At 44.3% G+C, this 26,833-nt stretch overlaps 1 protein-coding gene across 2 annotated transcripts in view; it reads left to right on the forward strand.

Moving 5' to 3' along the window:
- PIWIL4 (piwi like RNA-mediated gene silencing 4) overlaps positions 1-26,833 on the forward strand; it is a 178,993-nt gene that overhangs the window by 104,461 nt on the left and 47,699 nt on the right. For both annotated transcript variants that reach the window (XM_075198745.1, XM_075198747.1), the window contains 3 exons: positions 5,556-5,673; positions 7,322-7,433; positions 8,569-8,753. In XM_075198745.1, the coding sequence (XP_075054846.1) occupies positions 5,556-5,673; positions 7,322-7,433; positions 8,569-8,753 (415 nt within the window). The remainder of the gene's footprint in view (positions 1-5,555; positions 5,674-7,321; positions 7,434-8,568; positions 8,754-26,833) is intronic.

The following is a 26,833-nucleotide window of genomic DNA, read 5'->3' on the forward strand; positions in this document are numbered from 1 at the left end:
ATTTTGGGAGCATGACTATCAGAGCTTAAGACAGACTGGGGGAGTGAACCTGTGTCTGTTATAGTACTAGGATTTTTCCAAGCAGTTTGAAGTCAAAGATCCAATCTGAGATTCTCTAATTGGGTGCAGCATTCTAACAAGATTCTGAACAGCAATTAATGTATTTACACAGTCTTATATATATACATTTATTGTTACTGGGCAGATTTTAGTTACACACCCTGTCCGTACTTCCCCCATACAGTGTTTGACCTTGCAGGGGTACGCATATAGACCATTAAAGGATTCTTGGAGTTTGAGGACATAGAATGCGGAGTGAAAACAAACAGATAATGTGCAACACAGGCGCATACCATAAATCCCTAATTACCAAATAATGTCCGTGATTATAAATCAATGAATCACATGAAAAAAAGTCACAGGACTTGTTGAAATGTAGCAACAGAGTTTATCGTGAAGATAAAGCGGTGATTACACAGCAATGATCTCCAGTGGCGTAAGGCAGATATGTAAAACAAAGAGATAAAAAGACAAAAAAATAGTGTAGCCAATAAATACAGAAACCACTCTTTAGCACCAATAACCCTTGATATAATGGTAGAGTGAGTCCTCCAAGAGTCTGCTAGAGATACATTTGCACACCACATGTGGAATTTCTTAAAAGAACAATAATAAGTGACAGGGGACTCGCTCCTTTAAGTTGCACTTACTAAGTTGTTCTCAAATCATGCATTCAATCATAATGAAGCGTTCTCAGATATGATTGGTATCGCCTTTTTCCTTTATGGTCCTGTATTGTTGGAATGTAATTTGTATATAAAAAATAAAATATAGCGAGATCTGGCGTAATTAAAACCTTAAAAGCAAGTTTTTATTCCAGCACACTTACAAACAGAAAATCCCAAAATAAGTGGAAACTTCATAAATATTCAATAAAAAAAATTCCATAGACAATCAATAAAGATTCAATAAAAAATTCCATAGACATTCAATAAAAATTCATATTGAGATGTTATTTGTCCCGAGTTGTGAAATGCCGATCAATCTAGTTCTCCAGCAGGGTGGACAAGCTAACCGCCGAGCCACTCTTTACCAACGCGTTTCATCCCGGCCTCTCGTGTCTTTCAATGTGATATCTGACAGCAGCCGCCAGTGCAGTTCTTATATGCTGGTCGGCCAATCAGTGAGTGGCATTGTAAACTTAAACTAATGGCTAAACGACTTTGACTAATATATTGACAGAGAAATCTGGAATTCCTTACATGAAGCATTTTGTGTGCCATTAAATAGATATAGAACACAGTTTGATAAATTGTCTCTCAAGATATATCTCACAAACAATATGTGGATCCGTTGTTGCTGACACCAATGTTCCGATCAAAGAACATGTTGTATAGTTAACTACAAATGTTACAATCGATTCATATGGATTAGCATAGTGGAAACAAACATTCGAAGATTGATAGAATATACCACACTCATACCACGTAACATCCCTATAACTGACGATAGAATGCTCAGTGATTTTTATACAGTTATATCGGGAGCCCATCTAGTCCCGATGCCTTTCTGTTCGGGAAGAAAGTAATCGCCATATCAACCTTTACCATAGTTGTAGCCGCTGTTCTGTTCTTCTGGGTGGGTTGCACGCCGCTGTAGTCATGTGACACAGTTGCGTGGAATTTTAATTCCTTTCCCCTATATCTTGCACGCTCTGAACACTACCTGTGTCAGAGCAACAAGTTACAGCTTGGCATCTGGCTCTCCCTCTCTATGTTTCCTGTGCTGCTTCCTGGTGTTCCTCCGTGTATGACCTCTGGCTTGTTAGACCACTGCTTCTGGATTACTCTCTGCCCCTGCTCCTGTGTATCCGACCCGGCTATTGATTATGACTACTCTGCAACCTGTGTTACTGTGTATCCAACCCGGCTATTGATACTGACTACTCTGCTGCCTGTGCCTCCGTGTATCCGACCTGGTTATTATTATTGACCATTCCGCTGTCTGAGTATCAGTGTATCCGACTCTGCGACTCTCCTGAAGCTGGTATATCTTCAGTGTATCCGACCCGGTGTGCCACTGAGACGTGACGGGATTCTTCGGTGTGCTGATCTATTTCAGCTAAATTCTCCTGCCGAGTTTTACCACTTCAGAGTCTTCTCTCCTGATCTCTCATCTACAGCCTCTCTCCTATTACGTCAAGGGCCGCGACCTGGGGGCCTCCGGCAGCAAAACCCATCCCGCCTTGCGGCGGTTCGTGGAGAAGACCGGGGGATCTGTTAGACTCCGGACCCTGGGAAGGCCTGTCCTGTGATAACTCTGACTAATAGGAGTCTCCCGCAGGATGCAGCAATTAGGTGTGTCTGGCAAAGAGCACCCCCTCTCTTTTTGAGCAGTCAGACACTTTATTCTGTCTCTGAGTGTGATTTTTTTATATTTTTATTTTAGCCACTGACATTTTTGTTTTAATTCATTTTTTTATTAATTTTTTTGAATGTCTTTAGGCCTGCCACTCAGCTAATAATGGTACCTCTCAAATAAACTTTAAGTGTATCCCAGAGAACACATGGGCCCACTGTCCATGCATTCGTGGGACAATATCCTTCCCATTGTCACACCAGTTCATCGCTTGCACCCGTTAACGTCAGTCAGGATGGATTGATCATCCAGAATTTTTGTTCTCTTGACCTAGCAAAATCAATGGATATTAGCAAAGGAGATGGTCGGATATAACTCTAGGCTTATATATGGCTACTACAGAGGTTATCAATCTGATGGAAATACGTTAAAGACATATACTAGATAATGAGTGATATGAGTCTGAAAAACCAGAGAACTGTTTGGGTGCCTTAGACGCCAAACTTAATTTAAACCCATTTCTGCTACCAGGCAAATGCCAGACCTTCCTGTCCACCAACATTCTGATATTCTCTTCATACATCAAAGTTCTTATCTATGGCATTATTAAAATTACTTGTGCATGTGACCGGCGTCTCTGGTGAGAGTGCACATTATCTAAGGACCACCCTACCCAGGGCTCTTTAAGGGAGAGAATCTTTCCATCCACCGGACACGTCTCAACCAGGCACGTCACATCCAGATTGCACTTTTTCAGCTGGCTACAAAGCAAGGGTTCTCTTTGTCCTGTCATTAAATCCCTTAACATTCCAGGAAAGTAGTCGGAGATTCCCCATTACTAATCTATCCTTCACACATATATATAATAAGCTTGTGAGCACCCAGTCCCAGTCGACACTTTTTTTCTCCAAAATGTTGTCCCATTGTAGTAATTTAAGACCTCTTTAGTAACATGTTACAAATTGACTAAAAAAAACTACTATAACTAACCATTATCCTATTACCATCATCATCATCACCATTTATTTATATAGCGCCACTAATTCCGCAGCGATGTACAGAGAACTCACTCACATCAGTCCCTGCCCCATTGGGGCTTACAGTCTAAATTCCCTAACACACACACAGACAAACACACACACAGACAGACGTCAATTTGTTAGCAGCCAATTAACCTACCAGTATGTTTTTGGAGTGTGGGAGGAAACTGGAGCACCCGGAGGAAACCCACGCAAACATGGGGAGAACATACAAACTCCTCACAGATAAGGCCATGTCCTAACCACTTGCCACCGTGCTACCAGGTTCCATCCTTAACTGTTGCGTACTTTCATCCTGAACAAACCCATCAGCCACTACCGTTGAGCATAGCCCACCCACAATACCATAAGATAATCCCTTATACTAGGCTAACTCTACTTATCTGGACGTATTCTACTAAGGTGCGATCTCTGCAGGACTCATAACTACTAGCAGAGGCTGAGTTGAGTATATTTTAAACTGTGACAGTCAAGATATGGGAATCCCGCTGTTATGCTATAGGGGACAGGGGTGGGGGAGGGGAGGGATGACCTATAAAATAAATAAGTGAACTTCTTCATAGAAGCACCAAAAAGTTATATTAATTAAGCAGTGTCATCATATTTTTTTTACTGACAAAAGATGAGAATTAAGTAAGCTTTGAGATATCATAATGCTGTAGCTTTAAGCGTACACTCGCCTGTGCTTTAATGAAAGCAGCTTTAACTCTGGAACGACTGAAATATTCATTTCCCGGCATTGCCGTTTCTCGTGGAGATTGAGTCTTAACAAGACACGCGTTTTCCTTGACATAAGTTGAGTTTGTCTTTACAAGGCTGCCTCCCCGACACACAGATCCTGGCAGAGAGCTCGTGGGCTGACTGACACTCAGCAAGCCTCCTAATGAATGAAGCATTGTTCAATACTTTAATGCACAGATGATGTTGAGTCGATGCACAGCCAAAGGAAGCATGTGTCATTAAATATTTAGCTGTAGCTCGTAAAATAGATACAGCATACATTATGCCAGAAACGCTGTCAATCACCCACTCAACATCTTTACTAATTATAGCGTATTACAAGTAGCCTGTGCAGTCGTTATTAACCGCTTAGGTGCCAAACAAAGTGTTGAAACATTATTTTGTGAAAATATTGAGTATAGCGGATGGTAAAAAAAAATGTATTGGTATTGAAGATGTGGGAAAAAATTTACATAATAATTTATATGGTGCAATTACTGAAAGGGTACATGCAGTAATATAGGTATTAATGTCTTATGTATTATATAATAGAGGAGTGATATCATAATCATAAGCCCAGTTATTCTGCTTGGTTCAGTGTTTTAAACTGTTCATAGAAATTATATTAAAGGAAAGTAACTGCCCAAAAATAACTTTAAGGGAACAGTCTTACAGATGGAGTAGGCGGAACGGCCATGGGAACCGTGTAGGCAGTGTACAGTAAGGTCGCGCCGATGGCGTTCTGATGCAGATGTGGCCTATTCAAGCACTGGGTTTTCTCGTAAATACGCTTGGCTTCGGCCGTATTATTTGCACCAACTACAAGACAGGTATAAGTGCCGGCTGATAGTGGTGACTGTCACAGGATAGTCCTTCTTTTAAAAACGACACACATGTGTGCTACTAGCTAGCGCAGAAAAAGTGTATGCAAGTAAAGTAAGAGAGACTATAAAAATACATTGTATGTACGGTAGACATTAAAAGCATAATTATTTATGTATTTAATAGTCAGTATATATATAAATAAATGAATCCATATTTGAAATCATTTTTATACTGTTAAGATGTGTTCATTTATATACGTTCGTAACTAAGCACAAGTTTTGTGCTTTTTTTTCTCCCACTGCACACTGTGTTCAAACATGAACCAGACGCAATGTCTCTTGGTTCCGCGCACACGTAGTTAGTTGCATAGGTGCAGAGTTTGTAAGTACAAGGGACAACTACCTTGTCATTTGATGCTAATCATCTATGTCTGCCCTGATAATATTGACATATTAGTAACATCGACACTAGCCTGTATCTGACTATATATATATATATATATATATATATATATATATATATATATATATATATATATATATATATATAAACTATAGATTGGAGAGCCAGTTCCTTGTTGTTAATTGCTTGCCATTTCTGCATTATCCCTAGGACTGTCCAGCCGCGCGCTTACGGACTTCCGCCTGATGAAGGACCTGTCTATGGAAACCCAATTAAATCCAGAACGCAGGCAGCAGAGATTGCAGAGGCTGGCAGAAAACATTGAGGAGTAATTCATTTACCTTGCTGTTAACTTGTCACCATTCCAGGAATCACGCAGCAAATCCCCTCTCAGATAAATTACTTGTAACGCTTGTTTCCCTTGGCTGTGCCAAGGAAGGTTAAAGTTGGGTAATGGGAATATTACTGTAAGTAATTATAGAATTCCACATTGATTGTTGGTTCTTACAGCGCTTCTGAAAAGCACAGCATTTTTGCTTAATTTATTTTAAAGGGGTTAAAGACCTTTCCCGCAGCTCTAAAAAAAGGAATATAAAGTGCACAATGGTTGCTAAAAACTATATTATTTTGTGAAACCAGTAATCAGTTTCAATTAAATATATTGGTAATAAGCAGCAAATTAAGTCGGCAATTTCACTAGTGACTGCTGAACACAATTATAACAAAAGGACTTAATTATTAGTATTTTATTGAGACCGTTATCTGATCCATTGTTCTGTGTATACATTTGATTAGTTTGTTAAGCTCATTATCTTGGTTTTTGAAAAGAATTGTAACAGAAAAATACCCGATACGTCTTTATCGTAGTGACTTCATACTGGTATATCTCCCCAAAATATAATAACTTGTTGGGGTGCTCTCCCCGAACAGTACACACTATATCATTGAGGAGAAGAGAACTAGAAAATATAACTATTGTTGGGGTGCTCTCCTAGAACAATACACACTATATCGTTTAAGGGAAGAGAACTAGAAAATATAACTTGTTGGGGTGCTCTCCTAGAACAATACACACTATATCGTTTAAGGGAAGAGAACTAGAAAATATAACTTGTTGGGGTGCTCTCCTAGAACAGTACACACTATAACGTTTAAGGGAGGATAACTAGAAAATATAACTTGTTGGGTGCTCTCCTAGAACAGTACACACTATATCATTGAGGAGAAGAGAACTAGAAAATATAACTTGTTAGGGTGCTCTACTAGAACAGTACACACTATATCGTTTAGGAGAAGAGAACTAGAAAATATAACTTGTTGGGGTGCTCTCCTAGAACAATACACACTATATCGTTTAAGGGAAGAGAACTAGAAAATATAACTTGTTGGGGTGCTCTCCCAGAACAGTACACACTATATCGTTTAAGGGAGGATAACTAGAAAATATAACTTGTTGGGTGCTCTCCTAGAACAGTACACACTATATCATTGAGGAGAAGAGAACTAGAAAATATAACTTGTTAGGGTGCTCTACTAGAACAGTACACACTATATCGTTTAGGAGAAGAGAACTAGAAAATATAACTTGTTGGGGTGCTCTCCTAGAAATTCATTTTAACTTTCATATTTTGCATAGAAGAACTGATTTCTCTATTAACTGACTAACAAAACAAATGGATTGTATTTTAAGATATACAAATAAATAAAGATATTCCTTTTATGATGACCAAATAACAGATTACATTTGTATCCTAATATTTGTTACAAATGATATGTGCTTTCTTGTTCTGTTCTGCTAAACGATATGAATGGCAGATACACTTAGCAAGCCTCTTATGAGTTGGCATCGGGACCACATATATATTTAATGATATTAGAAGATTCTATTTCATGCCACCTTCCTGTAAAAGGGAAAGCCGTTCGGTGACAGCGGTAACGACCTGCATTATTAATGTGCTGATTGATACTTTTCGCAGAAGTCGGACGGCCAGCGCGGAGTTGGCAAAGTGGGGACTGCGACTTGAGAAGCAGCTGTCTCTCACGGGCCGCGTGATTCCACCGGAGAAGATTTGTATGAGGGACACTATAGTAAGTACCTGGTGTAACCTGGTGAACAGCAAATGGAAACAAACTATGAATGAATTTTTTATTTAAGTGGCAAAAATGTCACCGTTTATATACATTAAAACGTTATAAACTGTTAAAAAGAAAAGCTTTAAAACAGAAAGTCTATATTTCACTGTGCTGTCTGGGTAAGTAGAATAGGCTAAATTTGATGTGCAGTACAGAAATGCTATTAGAATAAGTTACTTTTGTGAATCCATTTTAGTAAAAGCTGGTACATAATTCTGTAGCTAGCAATTTTGACATGTATTCCTTTTCCCTATATGTCTAAACCTTAGTTATTGTGACAAAAGTAACAAAGCGCGAGTAAAGTAAGAGTACGTTTTTACAAGTAGAGACAAATTAAAATCCCAGGGCAAGACAATAACTGACTGCAGTATTCAGAGTTTAAAGGGTATCTGTTGTCTACATAAAAAAGAAGCCAATTTGTCGACTGAACCAAAATTCAGCCTATCAGGTCACTGGGAACTAGTGACATCACTGAGACATTAAGCTCAAAGTGAATTGATAGGCTGTATTCTCAGTTTTGTTCAGCCCTCAGAAATATTTGCTCCACTTTATGTAAGCGATGAATACACTAAGGTAGTAGGGTTGTAATTTACCACAAAAACTAGCTGCACCATTTCATAATGTTCTTGTGTTTTTTTGTTATTTATTGTATTATTTTTTTTTGTTTAAAAAGAATGCTCAAACACGTGATGGAGTTCTATAATGTTATTTTTTTAATGTCTGCATCCTTCAAGTTAAGTTTTGACAGCACAAATAAATACATCATGGAACGGTAAAGCATAAACTGTTCGCCAATGCTTCTAAGCAATTTATTGTGTAAGTCTGTATTCAAATGCAATTGGCTTAATCATATAAGTTTTGCTACTGGCAGTACAGTAAGTGAGCGCCTATAGCAATGTTTTATTTTGCTTGTGTTGTCTGTGCGTAAACAACATTTAAATGGAGATCAACACATCAAAAACAAGAGTGAACTTTATATGCATTCTTCATGCCTTCAGCTGGAGTTCAATCAATGAGTTTTTTGTGCCTCTATATGAAAGAGTTCATGCATGGAACTTGATTTAACACTTATTAAATATACATCTCCTAGTGCCAACCTATGTCTGCTGCCGACTGGTCTCGGGATACACGGGATGCGAAAATGATCAGCGCGCAGTCCCTCTCCAACTGGTTGCTGTTGTTTAGTTACCGCAACGAAGAGGTTGTTGAAAAGCTGCTTTACAGTCTGAAGAAAGTGGGAGATGGAATGGGCTTCAATATGGAATACCCCAAAATGTAAGAATTAGTCTTTTAATATATGTTTAAGACATTATTTGAAGTGTTCAAGCTAGAAATAACTATTGCACTCACAATATCTTTTGGTCAGTTTGTGTGTGTTTACTACCACCCCCACACACATTACATTAATACCCCTCACAGACACATTACTACCACCCCCACACACATTACATTAATACCCCTCACAGACACATTACTACCGTCCCCACACACATTACATTAATACCCCTCACAGACACATTACTACCGTCCCCCTCACACATTACATTAATACCCCTCACAGACATATTACTACCACCCCCACACACATTACATTAATACCCCTCACAGACACATTACTACCACCCCCACACACATTACATTAATACCCCTCACAGACACATTACTACCACCCCCACACACATTACATTAATACCCCTCACAAACACATTACTACCACCCCCACACACATTACATTAATACCCCTCACAGACACATTACTACCGTCCCCACACACATTACATTAATACCCCTCACAGACACATTACTACCGTCCCCCTCACACATTACATTAATACCCCTCACAGACACATTACTACCACCCCCACACACATTACATTAATACCCCTCACAGACATATTACTACCACCCCCACACACATTACATTATTACCCCTCACAGACACATTACTACCGTCCCCTCACAAGTTACTTTAAAACTCTCTACCCACATCCACGGACACACACACATTAATATCTTCCAACCCAGACCTAATTTGAGGAGTATTTTGTCAGAGCTAGAAATAGCTATTGCACTCACCATATCTGTTGTCAATTTGTATGTGTTTACATTAAAACCCTGAATGCACATTACATAAACATCTTTACCTTCACACATCACATTAATACCCAAATTATATTTTTTTGTTTATTACCAGTCAGTTATATAGCACCAATTTATCTGTACAAAGAAATGTAATCACTCACATCATTCCCTGCCACATGAGAGCTTACAGTCTAAATCCTCTTGCACACAAACACATACTTACTGGTGTCCATTTTTGTCGGCAGCCAATTAGCTTACCATTGTGGTTTTGAACTGTGGGAGGAAACCAGACCCCCAGGAGAAAACCCACACAAGCACTGGTAGAATATACAAACTCAACTCCGATAGGCCCTAGTTGGACTCATACACATGACCCCAGTGCTGTGAGGCAGCAATGCTAACTACTGTGCTGCCATTTACATTATTACCTCACATACTATACTATACTAATACACACACTACATTAATTAAAAACTTTATATTAATACCCTCCCACACACATTACATTGCTATATACATACAGTACATTAATACCAACACATATTATATACATTGTCACACATACATTACATTAATACCTCACACACATTACATTAATACCTCACACACACATTACATTAACACCCACATGGATCAATTTGCAGACCAATAATGAATTATAAGCTTAAACAAATTACTTTAAAAGCCTTTGTTTGCAATAAAAATACTGCCTGAAACAATCTGTGTAAGTCTCATTCTGGAACCTCCTCTCAAAATCTGCTCCTGCTCTAACCACCCTACCCATTCCTGGGTGTCACACATACTTTTGCCATTAAGTGGATGTTATAAACAAATTGTTTTTCTTTTCTAAATACATTTTACTTTTGTCCCATCTGGGGGACACTGCCACTGTGGGTTGTATGAGGGGAGCATGGAGTTGGCACTTAACTAGTTAACTTGTTTAATGTAACATGCTGACCGACCCCTCCCCTCTGCAACCCCCTGTAGCTCCACAGTTTAATTTAAGTGCCCATTTATTTCCATTTATTTTGATTGCTTTATGTTAACTACAGGTTGTGTGCACTATGCTTTGCATTATCGCTACGTTAAAGCTGTCACAGGCTGAGAGACGGACATCTCTCACTTACAGCACCTGCTGTTTCCAGTGCTGACAGGCGTCTTAATAGAGCTGTTATAACTGATAGGGGTATATTAGTAACTGTTTGTTCTTTTGTGTACAAGTAGCATATTTTATAGATTTCTACTCAACAAAAAAATATTAAATATCACACATAAAAGTTATTGCAAGATACTACTTTAGACCGGAAGTGATAAATTAGTTAGTATCCTTGTAACAAAAATCAAGCCTGTGTCTTGTATGACTGTCTATACTTGCATTCTGTATTCTGTGACACAATTCCCATTCAGAGAATGTCTGATAAGGGTAAGACACCACAAGCAGAATGCTTCACTTGTTTAAAGTGTAAAGTTAAGTCACCTATTGGACAACAGGACCCAGGGGCGATTTGTATGCAGCACCAGTAGTGGAGGAATCAGTGGGGCCAGCTTCACTCGTGCAGTGAGTTGCGATACTAGTTCAGCACCTCGCTCGCTCAGTGGTCATACCAGCTGTTTCCACGGTTCTCCTCTCCACCTCAGTAGCACTTGACCCTGCCACAGCGGTCCAGGTACCAGCTGAATTTACAGATTTAGGACTGGCTGGTCCGTCATGAGGAGAACCTGCTTGGTCCACATCCTTGGTCAGAGGTCCAGACCGGTTAAACCGGAACTTGGATTCGCCAAGGCCTCCGCTGTCAAGGAACAAGTGGCACCGATCCACTAACCCTCTTCTTTCACCCTGTGTTTCTGAGAGATCGTCAGAAGAGGAGGGTGAACTCATCCATGATTGCGATTCCCTGCAGGTTACGCACCGGAACGAATCCCCAAGACATCAAGGTATTGACGTCCTGGTACTGGCAGTGAGTCAAGCCCTGGACCTTCTGGACTTAGAGGAACCTAGAGCTTCTCACCATCAGGATCTTGGAACTCCATGGCTGGATTATAAATCTCCAGAAATCCCAGTTCGCTGCCAGAGGATGACCTCCTTGGGGCTCATCATGGACCCAAAGGAACAAAAAGTATTCCTCCCAGAGGACAAGGCAAGATCGTTGCAGGACACAGCGTCACAGGTTCTGTTCAACCGCAGACTGTCCATGCTCCTTTGCATGCAGCTCCTAGATAATATGGTGCCGACCTTCGAAACACTTCCTTATGGACGATTCCACTCCCATTGCTTCCAGTGGGATCTCTTGGAAAAGTGGTCAGGCTCCAATCTGCGATTGGAATGTCAACCAATCTGGCTGTCACCCGAGACGCAGGTATCCCTTCAATGACGGATTGTTCAGGACTTCCTGGTGGTAGGCAGGGGGTGGGGTGCTGTGGTCCTTGATCTCCAGCTTCAGGGACTTTGGTTGCACCAGGAGGTCTCACTTCCAATCAACATCCTAGAATTGAAGGCCATCTACAATCCAACAATACCACGGCTGTGGCCTATGTCAACAGGTAGCAGTGTCTCCCAGATAGGATGAAAGAGAAAAGAGGATTTTTATACATAAGATAAATCCGTTTCTTTGATTCCATCTGGGGGACACTGTGTTCCCTCCCTTCTGCTCTTCTGCTGTGTGATTTTGGTGCTCCCTTCCTTGGAGCTATAGAATTAAACTGAAGAGCTACAGGGGATTGCAGAGAGGAGGGGTCTGTCAACATGTTACATTAAACAAGTTAACTAGTTAAGTGCCAACTTCACGCTCCCCTCATACAAACCATGGTAGTAGTATCCCCCAGATGGAATCAAAGAAACAGAGTTATTATAAGTATAAAAAGCCTCTTTTTTTCAGCATCTCTACATATACATATACATATATATATATATATATATATATATATATATATATATATATACATCTATTTATCTATCTGTCTCTATATATATATATATATATATATACATATATATATATATATATATATATATATATATTTATATATATATATTTATGTATTGATGATAATGTAGTCAAATGCAGTTATTGATAGTTACAGTATGCATTAGACAAAACACATGTCATCAGTTTTCTTCATAAACAGGGTTTCTCATGGAAACTAGAGGAGAATAATTTTAAATCATGCCCACTTGATACACCCATGTCGTCTAGGAGTATATGATTTCTTTTTTCTATAGTGTAGTTGAATAGAAGTTGTGTTGCAGACTTTTATTAGTGTATGTGCTACCTTGTGCAGTTATCCATAGCAGCCAATCAGCAGTTACCTTTTTATCAGTGTAGTGCAAGGTGGCACATGAAAGCAGGTGTCTGATTGGTTGTCATCAGTTACAACACTGAGCTAGTTTGCATCTATGTTAGTAAATAGCAGCAATTGTATTTTTCTTCAAAGTGATATTGTTATGTGGACAGCTGGTGTATTTAGGCTGCCTGCCTCTATTCACAGGGAACCACCCTGACTCAGAAACTATTAGACAAAGGCTGCTAATTTAATCCTTTATGGTTTGTAAAAGATTAAGTGATTTATCTGTTGCTGCATTGTTGTCTCTGCAGAAATGGTCGTCACGCACACTTATGTCACTCAGTTGATGTTAGTTTATTCAGCTTCAAGACACAACATGAGTGAGGGCGGAACCAGAGACATCATTTAATATTATGGAGTGTAACAAGCAATAAAACTTGTCTATTTTTGTTTAGAAATCTGTAGTGTAGACAACAGGCATAACTGCAAATAATGGAAAATAAAGTGAAATAACCAGCCTCTAATATACGGGTGACATTGCTTATTCTTTGATTAGTTTGTATTTCTATTTTATTTTTGCTCTTTCATTATTATTTTTATTTATTGTTATCCTCAAATCTTATCAGTAGCGGTTTCATTTCTATAATTCCTTTGCTGCAGGATTCTCAACTAAAATAAATTGTAGACTAATAACAACAATCCCAACAACATTTACATAAACAAAAAGGGAAGAATTTGAACAGTTAAGTGTATATTGTTCTATGGAAAAAACAAATAACAATGAAACCCATTCTTGGAGAAGACCTTTATACAGTGGTAGAATGACAATCCGTTGGCGGCACTTATCCAGGTGCTGTAGTGTCTCTCAGCCATACTTACCTACTTTTGAAGCCAGCTGTCCGGGATGGGGGTCCGTTGAGGGGGCGTGGCCATGCGTGGTGCACCATTAGGCTCCGCCCCCTGTCGACCGTAGGAAATTCTGCCCAATTGCAGCAGGGGGCGGGGCCACGATGGCACTATTAGCCCCACCCCCACCATCTTCTACAATAGGGAGATGCTGGATCCGGAATTTTTGCTTGCTCTCTCGGGAGTCCGAGAGAACTCCCAAACATTCAGGAGTCTCCCAGACATTCCGGGAGAGTATGCAACTATGCTCTCAGCCTGTACTCCCATTAGAAATATTAGTTGAATAAGTTGAACTGTTTGCACTGAACTCCTACATCTGTGGAGTGGACAGCATCAGGACATACCTGGGCGAAGAGGACAGCGCAGTATAGGATGTATGGTGTCCAATCACATCCAATACTGGGAGGACCTCTGTGTCCAGGTACTTTCTACTACACCGCTTCTCCTTTCTAGAAGAAAAGGATGTGCATTTGAACTGATGAGTGGTATGATGGGGAGAGCACAGGGACGGATATACCGCTAGACAATTTAGGCTCCTGCCTAGGGCTCAGCGATTCTAAGGGGGCCCGGCGGATAAGGTGGGGGGGGGGCACCAGCCAAGAAAAGAAAAATAATGCTGCTGAAGGAAAAAAAACACCTGAGGCAGCCTCCTCCTCTCCTCTCTGTTCCATCGCGTTCCACTGAATTTCAGGCGTGAGCCACGTCGCATGACGTCATCATGCCCGACAACATATTCAGTGAAGACTCACTGAAGAGCGGAGAGGAGCAGCGCGCGACGGGCAAGATAGAAAACAGAATAGAAGTGTTACGAGCCGCGGCGGTGCCCAGCCGCCGCGACTCACTCACCTGCGTCCCGGCCGTCGCTATGGCGACCGGGACGTCACTTCCGGCCCTGACCCGGCCGTTGCCGGGGCAACGAGAAGACGCTTCGGCGCTGCGTTCCGGCAATGAGAGGAAGCCGGGCGCAGCGCTCACCATATGTTCTAGCCTGTAGGCTAATTAATGCAGCCTATTAATTATGCTGGGGGCTGTGTCTAATTCAGAGCTAGGCTCTGATTGGTGGCCACTGGTATTTAAGGCAATGAGGTCTGCTGCCTCATTGCCGGTTATAGCTCCTGTGTTCCAGTCTGCTAACCTGCTAGTTCCTGTCCTGTATCCTGATATCTCTATTTGACTCCCCGTGTATGACCCTTGGCTTTGATTTGGACCTTGCTCGTGTTTCCTGTGACCCTGATCTTTGGCCTGTTTACCCGTTCTGCTGTTTGCCTGTGACCCCTGACCTCAGCTTGGTTATCGATACCGTTGTCTGCTGCCGGCCCTTGACCTCAGCGTGGACCTGACTCCTCTTGCCTGGGTTCTCCCCAGCTGGTACGCACTTCACGACCCTCTGTCAGTCTGCGGCCCAGTCTGTCCCCACCATCAGGGGCTCCAGTGAACACCTGACTGGCAGAGTAGATTCCGGGTTATGTTGTGCCGGCTGGAGGGGTTCCTAACATTATAACCGGCCCACTCACGGAGACGAGGTTGGAATAGATGCAAGTGGATCCTCACCGTCTCCGGCACAAGCCCTAGCAGCTCATGTTGAGTCCTTATATCAGATGATCCAGGGATTGGCTGAGCGTCTGTCTGTTCAAGAAGAAGCCGCAAAAGTGTCACAACCCACTCCAAGTTCCGTCTGTGAACCTAAGATGAACTTGCCGGATCGCTTCTCTGGAAATAGGTCCCTGTTTCGGAATTTCAGGGAGAGCTGCAAGCTCTATTTCCGATTGAGACCCCGCTCCTCCGGGTCAGAGCATCAAAGAGTCGGGATTATCATTTCCCTTTTACAGGGTGACCCCCAGTCCTGGGCGTTTTCCTTGCCGCAGACCAGTCCTGCCATGCAGTCAGTAGACGCTTTCTTCGAGGCGTTAGGTCTACTATATGACGACCCGGACCGTACTGCCTCCGCTGAAACTCATCTACGGGCCTTGAAACAAGGCCGGCGCTCGGCAGAGGAATACTGCGCTGAATTCCGTAGATGGTCACCTGATAGTGGATGGAATGATCCTGCCTTGCGGAGTCAGTTCCGTCTTGGCCTGTCGGAACAGGTCAAAGACTCTTTGGTGCAGTACCCATCTCCTACCTCTCTGGAGGATCTGATGCACCTCTCCATTAAAATCGACAGGAGATTTAAAGAGTGGAAAATCGAAAAAGAGACATCATCACCTCTATCCGGCTTCATTCCTGTTCCCACGGATGGTGAGGAACCCATGCAATTGGGGGCGTATCGTCTCTACCCTGAGGAAAGAGACAAGAGAAGATCACAGGGCCTATGTCTCTATTGCGGCACAAAAGGCCACTTCTCCCGTTCCTGCCCGAATAAGCCGGGAAAAGAGCATGCCTAGGGAACGAGGGGAAAGTTCACCTAGGTCTGCAGATTGTCTCCCCGAAAAACGCCGTATTGATCCCTGCACGGCTCATGTTTAGTGCTCGTTCAATGGACCTGTCTGCCTTCGTTGATAGTGGAGCTGCAGGCAACTTCCTGGACATCGGGTTCGCCCGCGCTGCTAAAATTCCGATGGTAAAACTCAAGTCCGCTATTACTGTCTGTGGCTTAGATGGAGGTCCGTTGCCTGGTGGCAAGATTTCCTGGGAGACCTCGCCACTACAATTAAAAATCGGAGCTCTCCATTCAGAGTCAATAACCTTCCTTCTTATCGATTGTTCATCAGTTCCCTTGATCTTGGGTCACCCATGGCTTTCCCGTCATAACCCTGTCATGGACTGGGTAAAAGGAGAAATTGTCCAGTGGAGCTCTTACTGTACACAGTCCTGCTTGTCCCTGCCCCTGCGGGTGATTCGGTCTATTCCGGAGCAGCTTCCCTCACAATATCATGAGTTCTGGGATGTGTTCTCCAAGAAAGCTGCTGACACCTTACCACCACACCGTGACTTTGACTGTGCCATCGAGCTTATTCCTGGTTCCAAGTTGCCTAAGGGTCGCCTGTACTCTCTCTCTGGTCCGGAGACCAAGTCCATGCAGGAATACATTGAAGAAAATCTGGAGAAGGGCTTCATCAGGCCATCTAAATCTCCCGTAGGAGCAGGATGCTTCTTTGTATCCAAAAAGGACGGAGGACTAAGACCCTGTATTGATTACCGGGGATTGAATCTTATTACAATCAAGAATACCTATCCCCTTCCGCTCATCTCCGTATTATTTGATCAGCTGAGAGGTGCTACTGTCTTCTCAAAAATCGATCTTCGTGGAGCGTATAACCTCATCCGTATCAAGGAGGGAGACGAGTGGAAGACGGCATTCAATACGCACTCTGGCCATTATGAATACTTGGTTATGCCGTTCGGTCTTAGCAATGCACCTGCAGTATTCCAGGACTTAATCAATGAGGTTCTTCGGGACTTTCTTGGTAGTTTCGTGGTCGTCTATTTAGATGATATCCTCATCTATTCCAGATCGCTGTCTGTACATCAGAATCACGTTAAACAAGTTCTACGAAGACTGCGAGAGAACCACCTTTACGCCAAACTAGAAAAGTGTGAGTTCGAGGTGCAGAAAGTATCCTTTTTAGGTTACATAATCTCTTCTGAGGGATTCTCCATGGATCCAACTAAGGTTCAGGCTATTTTAGATTGGGTGCAACCAAACAACCTTAAGGCGGTGCAGAGGTTTCTGGGCTTCTCCAATTATTATAGAAGGTTCATTCCAGGTTTTGCGGACATCGTGGCTCCCATTGTCGCCCTAACCCGTAAAGGGATGGATCCAACTAATTGGTCGCCTCAAGCAGTAGCCTCATTCGAAAGCCTGAAAAAAGCCTTTGTCTCCGCTCAGGTCCTTAGACACCCGGATCCAGCTAAACCATTTGTTCTTGAGGTCGACGCCTCTGACGTCGGTGCTGGGGCTATACTATCACAGAAGGACCCTCATACTAATCGTCTACACCCGTGTGCCTATTTCTCCCGTCAGTTCTCTTCAGCAGAAGCCAATTATGATGTCGGGAATAGGGAACTGTTGGCAATCAAATGGGCCTTCGAGGAGTGGCGACATTGGCTGGAGGGTGCTCCACATCAGATCTCTGTCATTACCGACCACAAGAACTTGCAATATATACAATCGGCCAAACGTCTAAATCCCAGACAGGCCCGTTGGTCGTTGTTCTTTACCCGGTTCAATTTCCTGATCACCTATCGACCGGGTTCCAAAAATGTCCGGGCAGATGCTCTGTCCAGAAGTTTCTTGGCACACCACGTTCCAGTTTCGAACCCAGAGCCTATTATTCCTCCTTCCATAATCCATGTTGGATTAACCCAAGATCTGAGTATCACACTTCAGAGATTCCAGAAATTAGCCCCTGATACTACTCCGGAACAAACAACGTCTTTTTGTTCCAGTCCATCTAAGGAAGGCGGTTCTTGCAGAGGCACATAATAGTAGGTCTGCTGGACACCCTGGAGTTTATAAGACGCTGGAGATCCTTTCCCGTACGGTCTGGTGGCCATCCTTGTCCGCTGACGTCAAAAGTCATGTCCTCTCGTGTGAAATTTGTGCCAGGAACAAAGTCCCCAGGACTCGCCCGGTGGGTCAATTGCTTCCATTGCCCATTCCTGCAAAACCTTGGACACATTTGTCCATGGATTTTATTGTTGATTTGCCACCTTCTGCAGGACATAATACTATTTGGGTTGTGGTGGACCGTTTCAGTAAAATGGCACATTTCATCCCATTAACCAGGCTTCCTACAGCTCGAGATCTGGCCATTCTCTTCATACAACATGTTTTCCGGCTCCATGGCCTTCCTTCCGATATTGTTTCTGATCGTGGTTCACAATTCATAGCACAATTCTGGAAATCCTTCTGCACCCTCCTCGGAATCCGGATCAGTCTGTCATCTGCATACCACCCTCAGTCTAACGGGCAAACTGAAAGGGTTAACCAAGCACTTGAACAGTTCCTCCGATGTTATTCCTCAGAATTCCATGACAATTGGTCATCTTTGCTGCCTTGGGCAGAGTTTGCCTACAATAACTCATCTCACTCATCTACTCAAACTTCCCCGTTCTACTGTAACTTCGGTTTCCATCCCAGGTCTAATTCTCTGTACTCTCTCAAATCTGCTGGTATTCCGGAGATTCATTCCACAGCTGCTGATCTGAAAGTAATTTGGGGGAAAGTTCAGTCCTCCTTGAAAAAATCCTCATTGTCGGCCAAAAAATTTTCGGATCGCCACCGTACCACCTGCCCATTCAAAGTGGGCCAGAAAGTATGGCTATCAACTAGAAATCTCAGGCTCAGACAGCCTTGTAAAAAACTAGGGCCTAAATTTATTGGGCCGTTCATGATTACCAAACAGATCAATCCGGTAGCTTTTAGATTGAAGATTCCTAGCTCACTAAAAATTCCGAACACATTTCATTGTTCATTGTTAAAGCCGGTATTGTATCCTAGCCAATCCTCAACTATGCCTGGGGGAAGTTCGAGGAAGCCACTAAGATATGTGGTTCAAAGGATTTTAGATTCCAAAAAAGTGCAAGGACAGGTGCAGTGGAGGAATCGCGGGTTAGAAGAGCGATCTTGGGTTCCGCGAAGACAACTCCATGCCCCTAAACAATTGACGGAATTCTTCAGGAGGTTCCCAAGAAAACCTGGATGTCGGGGTCCCTCGACCCCTCCTCAAGGGGGGGGTACTGTTACGAGCCGCGGCGGTGCCCAGCCGCCGCGACTCACTCACCTGCGTCCCGGCCGTCGCTATGGCGACCGGGACGTCACTTCCGGCCCTGACCCGGCCGTTGCCGGGGCAACGAGAAGACGCTTCGGCGCTGCGTCCCGGCAATGAGAGGAAGCCGGGCGCAGCGCTCACCATATGTTCTAGCCTGTGGGCTAATTAATGCAGCCTATTAATTATGCTGGGGGCTGTGTCTAATTCAGAGCTAGGCTCTGATTGGTGGCCACTGGTATTTAAGGCAATGAGGTCTGCTGCCTCATTGCCGGTTATAGCTCCTGTGTTCCAGTCTGCTAACCTGCTAGTTCCTGTCCTGTATCATGATATCTCTATTTGACTCCCCGTGTATGACCCTTGGCTTTGATTTGGACCTTGCTCGTGTTTCCTGTGACCCTGATCTTTGGCCTGTTTACCCGTTCTGCTGTTTGCCTGTGACCCCTGACCTCAGCTTGTTCATCGCTACCGTTGTCTGCTGCCGGCCCTTGACCTCTGCGTGGACCTGACTCCTCTTGCCTGGGTTCTCCCCAGCTGGTACGCACTTCACGACCCTCTGTCAGTCTGCGGCCCAGTCTGTCCCCACCATCAGGGGCTCCAGTGAACACCTGATTGGCAGAGTAGATTCCGGGTTGTGTTGTGCCGGCTGGAGGGGTTCCTAACAAGAAGAAAAGAAAACAGAATAGAAGAAAACAATAAAAAGGTAAGTAAACTAACGGAGGCACAATGGCACACTGTGATAAAGGGGAAACAAGTTGTTTCAAACAAAATTATGATGGGGCACAGTGTTACTGTGAAGGGGCACAGTGTTATTGTGAAGGGGCACAGTGTTATTGTGAAGGGACAAAAGAGACAAGGTGCACATCCTTGGATTTATGTGTCACATTTCTGCCAATTTTGTATGCAGCAATGCAGGGTTTATATGTGGGAAGGTGGCCTAGCTCTCTTCACCTGCTAGGTACACCCCTAACGATGCAAGCCACACGCCCAGTGGTACAGCCACACCTCCTTTAATGGCGCGCCTCCTCAATGCGCATAGCTTACACTTCAACTCTGCTATAGGGGTATGTGCTACGCTAAAAAAATATAGTGCTAGGATGGTTTCAGGGAGGGAGACCTCATACCAGTATCTTGCCTAGGGCCCCATGAGGTCTAAGTCTGGCACTGGGATAGCATGGTTATATAAGCTGTTTATCTACCTGTATCTACCTGGTACGTTAACTTATGTTTGTTTTTTCAAAATATAACACCCACCACCTAGTTTTGGTTTCAATTTACAGGCACTGAGAGGTCGCTGTAACGGCCTCTGGGTGCTAAATGGCTTCCCCTGATTCTTATGGAAGCTTGTATTCTTCTTCCTATTGTCTCGTTTTTAGTATCACGTGAGAGAGGTAAATACATTGTATGAGAGGCTCAGACACACCAAGAATTAGCTGCAGCCTTCCCATGGGTAGCCCACAGGCAATGCTATAAATGAGAGTAAATAACTGGTAAAATGTTCAAAGGGTGGAACACACCACAAGTGCAGAAATTGGCTTTGTCTGCTCTCAACTGCAGCCACTAAATGTTTTTAAAACCTGTCCCTAAACCAATAATACAACCTGTATATAAGATCTTCTTGGTACTTTTAACTTGTAAAATTAGTAATGTTCAGTCCCCTCAGACTTAGCTAAGGTAAACAATGCATGAGAGAATTCAGGGTAAATGATTATTCTAATGCTTTGCAGATGTATATGGTTCCTACAGTAGCTGAAAATAATGATTTTAGCATTGAACATTTGGGAGAACTTCAGCCAGAGGGGTGCTAGCTATTTCTGATGCTGATATTTGATTGTAAATGCCGAATTGCCCCTGGGTCCCGTTGTCCAACAGGTCACGAACATGTGATTGAGCCTGTTTTTCTGGTCTTCCTTATGTTGCTGGAGGCCTGAGAGCTGGGACAGAGGGTACATCTAGGCAGGGCTGTATGTGACAGGCGCAGTGACATGATGTGAGGAAGGGAATGGAGGCATCAGGAAGCCACAGACTGAGAGTTATCTAGTGGAAGGAGCATGGTCCCCCAGCAGTACAGAGTATATCAGGAGATGAGTGATGTGTTAGTGAGGACAGGGCTGTATGTGACAGGCGCAGTGACATGATGTGAGGAAGGGAATGGAGGCATCAGGAAGTCACGGACTGAGAGTTATATAGAGGAAGGAGCAGTGTCCGCCAGCAGTACAGAGTATATCAGGAGATGAGCGATGTGTTAGTGAGGTCAGGGCTGCATGTGACAGGGGCAGTGACATGATGTTAGGAGGGGAATGGAGGCAGCAGGAAGCCACAGACTGAGAGTTATCTAGTGGAAGGAGCAGGGTCCCCCAGCAGTACAGAGTATATCAGGAGATGAGTGATGTGTTAGTGAGGACAGGGCTGCATGTGACAGGGGCAGTGACATGATGTGAGGAGGGGAATGGAGGCATCAGGAAGTCACGGACTGAGAGTTATATAGTGGAAGGAGCAGGGTCCCCCAGCAGCACAGAGTATATCAGGAGATGAGTGATGTGTTAGTGAGGACAGGGCTGCATGTGACAGGGGCAGTGACATGATGTGAGGAGCGGAATGGAGGCATCAGGAAGTCACAGACTGAGAGTTATATAGTGGAAGGAGCAGGGTCCCCCAGCAGCACAGAGTATATCAGGAGATGAGTGATGTGTTAGTGAGGACAGGGCTGCATGTGACAGGGGCAGTGACATGATGTGAGGAGGGGGAATGGAGGCATCAGGAAGTCATGGACTGAGAGTTATATAATGGAAAGTGCAGGGTTCACCCACAGCCCATAGTAGTGATGTGTGGCTCTTATCAAACTGATTCAGGAAGATTGTATTGTGAATTGCATCTCTGTTTTATAAAAAGACCATACATGCAACATTTCATAAATGCTGTTGCCTACCAAGCTCCTTTTATTTGCCTGGTCCTTCAGTGCAAAGATCCTGTATAGCGCTCAGTCAGCCAACATTGCTTTACCTGATTAGCTGTAAAATGCATTTAATGGGTATGCGCCTGTCCCTAAAGGGCGAGCACAAACTCCAGCACCGTGCAGCACACACCCATCTTCCTTTATGAATAGTAAGACGTGTTGTTATTCCCCAAGTTCACTGAGCGGTGTGGTGAGAGGTAGCATTCTTCTGCCAGACATTGTCCGGTTCTTGTATAATAATTGAGAGTTTGCTAAACCATTTTGGACAGTGGCAGAAGTTGTCCTTTTTGAGTAATTACGATGATAGTAATGATTGCATAAACTCAAAATAACTCATTTTGGATGCCCTCCGCAATGTCAATCAAGCATTTATGTATAATTTGGTCAGAGGGAGGTTTATTTACTATAATGCCCTAGTTATACTGTTTATTTGTTTTTTATACCTTGGAAGCAGTTATTTTCTGTTTAATGTAGGGACCAGGATTATTACCTCGTCTACAGAGCTTGCAATTTAACTTTGGCCCAAAAACAGTAACAGTTTTCATACTCTTCTGTGAGTGTCTGGTTAATTCCTGTTTTTTTCTTTACTCATTCTCTGGTCCATTATCCTCTTATGTGATGGTGCCTGTGACTTATGCTGTTTAGCATTACTTTACCAGGTCAGTCACTGTCCTGCAGCTAAGACATTTTACTGTATTTACTGTTTTTCATATTGTGTGCTTTTCCTCCCGCACTTGTACATGTCTAGGAAGAGTAAAGCCCCTCATCCCGGGGAAGCAGTAGCAAAGATTTTCACCTGCTCCAAGTGTAATGCCAAAGTCCAGTGGCACAGTCAGACCCAGGATTGTTTTGTGAGGTGGTGGCTCTCTGCCCACAGTCGCTTGGGGGGTGTCAGGCACCATCGCTGCACTTCTATCACACGCCGGGTGTGCGGGCAGCGCACCCGACACCCGGCAGACTTACCTGGCTCCGGCGCTCCGCTCCGTCCTGGGCGCCGGCATCTTGGATTCGGGTCTGCGCATGCGCAGACCTGACGGCTTCTTTAAAACCTCTGTTCTCCTCTCATTGGTGGATTCTAATGGCGCTTAGTTTAAAAGGCACTTCCTCCTTACCTACAGTGCCTGTTCTTTGAGTCACCTCCTGGTGATAGAAGTGGCTTCCTGTTATCTTCCAGCTATTTTCTTCCATCCTAGTCTGCAGAGCTGACGCTCATCTCCGGACATTGTCTCTACATTTGTCTGCAGAGCTGACGCTCATTCTACTGAACTTTACACCACATAGTGGTCTACAGAGCTAACGCTCATTCTACTAGACTCTCCGCCACATAGTGGCCTGCAGAGCTGACACTCATCTCCGGACAACTTCTCTACATTTGTCTTCAGAGCTGACGCTCATTCTCCTGAACCTAAACACCACATAGTGGTCTGCAGAGTTACACCGAACTGCATCATCTTCATTGCCATTACTTATTATATTTACCACTCTTACTACGGTACTACTGCCTGAAGTCTCTCAGGGACTTCCGTACAGTGCTCTAGTAGGGACCGCGACCTGCGAGGTAGACGCAGCTAAGCCCATACCGCTTTGCGGCGGTTCCTGGTGAACACCGTCTCCTCGTTAGACTCCGCGCCCTGTTGGAGTAGTGCTAAACTGTTCGAATCCCTTGGGGTCACTACATCTGCCGAGTCTCATCGCAAGAACCGTGACAACTTCTCCTAAGTGCCGGGGACGGACGCCTGCTGTTCTCGCTGACAGTGCTAGGCAACGGGACGCTCTTCCTGATTTCGGGCGGCCACGCTGCACGCACATGTGCAAGGCAACAGGACGCAGTTCTCCTGCTAGCCGACACTCCAACTGCAGCTGATCCCCTAATCACCCCTGCCTATTAGGGAGCACTTCCCTCTATTTAAACCTCCTTCTGGCTGTATCTGGCGCCAGAGTATTGGTTCATCAGCTTTCTGTTCCTGTTCCTGTTCCTGCATTATGTTTTGGCTCTGACCTTTGGCTTTATCCCCGGATTACTCTCTCGTATTATCCCTGATAATATGAGAGGTCTCACTGACTCCCATGGTCTCACTGACTTTTCTCCAGGTATTGCGACAGGAATGGTCTGGGCAGAAGAGATGGCCAAGACCATTCAGGGGTTAGCACAGCTGTCATCATCTTTGTAGCAGATCAACAGTGGCAATAATGATTGTATCTCCACTGCTAGGTCCCAGAGACATCCAATACCTGTGGCCTTATGTTCCAGGGCTGATTCTGCTCCAGATCTTTCGTCTATGACGGAGGAGTATCCTTCTGCTTCACAGAGAGTGCAGTTCCTAATCAGAGTGGTCCAAAAGGTCATGGAACATCCAAGACTGTTCAAACCATATCTCTCTTCAAACGCCGGAAGAAAGTGGGGCTCACTTTCACTTCCTCTCCCCAATTGGAGGATTTTTTGTTTGAAGCTTGGGGCCATCCTGACCAGAGTTTTCAGGTATCCCTTAGACTTCAGTCTGTGAGCCCCTTGTCTGTTCTCGACACGCACAAGTGGGAATCTCCACCCAAAGTTGACTCTCCTGTACTGTGCCTATCTATATCCACCACAATCCCAGTTCCGGGATTACCTTCCCTGACTGATAGCACAGACAGAAAAATGGAGGTGACACTTAAATAAATTTTTTCTGCAGCAGGGGCTCTGCTTAGATCCAACCTGGCCTTACCTTAGCTAGTCAGCAATGCCATGGAATGGTGGACAAATCAATTCACGGAGGGTCTACAATCAGGTAGTGTCAGACGCCGTCTCCGTGCTATGCCTGCCGCACAGAGACGGACGTCTGCTTCTGTGACTGAGCGCTCGGTTGCCAGGCAACCGAGCGTACTTCCGGGTCAGCGGTCGCGCGTTCCGTTGCTAGGCAACGGAACGCTTCCTAGTAACTCCGGCGGTGGTGTTTAGCGTCACCACCGCCAGTGATTGGTCCGCACCTGTATAAAAACCTCACTCTGGCACATGGAGAGTGCCAGAGTATTAGGTCTCATCCTAGCTCCAGCGTTCCTGTGTACCGTTTCCAGCGCCTCCTGTGTATTACCCGGCTTGTTACTGACTACCCCTGTTCTGTGCTCCCTGTGAACTTGACCTCGGCTTGATATTTGACTCTTCCTCCTGTGCTTCTGACCTCGACCCGGCTTCCCTGACTACGGCTTTGAACTATCCCTTGGACATCTCCTGAATTCACGGTTTGGACTGGGCCTGTACGACACCGCTTTCATCTACTGCTTCACTGATTACTCCCTTAAAGGACCGCGACCTGCGTGTTCCCGCAGCTAAGACCACACTTCCTTGCGGGGGTCCCTGGTGAAAACCAGGAACACGTTAGACTCCGCACCTCTTGGGTGAGTAGTGCAAAAATCAGTAGGCAAATACCCTAAATCTGTGACAGTATACTCTGGCCATGACGTCAGATGGAAAAGGTGAACCTACAACTCGGGACCTCATTATCCACCTGGGCCGCCGAGTGGAACAACAGGAGGCGGACCATTCTCGTTTACTCCAGTGTGTGCAGGGAATCCTATCTCGCCTGGACTCTCTACGGACAGGACAAACCCCTCCTACGGAACCATCTGCGGCTCCTTCTCGCTCTGCAGTGTCCCCTGCGGCTCCTGCTGCCCCTCCAGCCGCCACTACTGGACTAAGAATACCTTCCCCCGATAAGTTTGACGGGGATCCAAAAAGATGTAGAGGGTTCCTTAACCAGTGTGCCATTCACTTCGAGTGTAACTCTACAGCATTCTCCTCGGAACGTACCAAGGTAGCCTTCATAATTTCGCTACTTAGTGGGCAATCCCTGGCCTGGGCATCCCCGTTATGGGAGCACAATGACCCTTTGCTGGAGGACTCCGCAGCCTTTATTGACATGTTCAGGAAGGTCTTCGACGAACCGGGCAGAGTCTCTTCTGCCGCATCTAGCCTATTGAACCTGCGACAAGGTTCTATGTCTGTCGGGCAGTATGCCGTACAATTTCGGACTCTCTCCTCTGAGCTTCGATGGAACAATGAAGCCCTCATTGCTTCCTTCTGGCAGGGTCTTACCGATCGAATTAAGGACGAATTGGCTACCAGAGAACTCCCCTCGGAGTTGGACGCCCTCGTTTCATTATGTATCAGGATCGATCTGCGTTTCAGAGAGAGAAGTTCAGAAAGGTCCTCTACAAGACGGACTCCCCGTTTGGCTCCCCAATTTCAAAACCCAATATCTTCCACTGAAGAACCTATGCAGCTTGGCCGCTCTAAACTAACGTCTGAAGAACGCGAGAGACGGTTCAAGCAGAGATTATGTCTATATTGTGGGGAGTCTGGTCATGTTCTAAGTCTCTGTCCCAAGAGACCGGGAAACGCCTCCTCCTAGACGGTAAGAGGGAGGCCGCCTTAGGAGTCA

This window comes from Mixophyes fleayi, chromosome 2 (genome assembly GCF_038048845.1).
Source record: "Mixophyes fleayi isolate aMixFle1 chromosome 2, aMixFle1.hap1, whole genome shotgun sequence".
NCBI lineage: Eukaryota > Metazoa > Chordata > Amphibia > Anura > Limnodynastidae > Mixophyes > Mixophyes fleayi.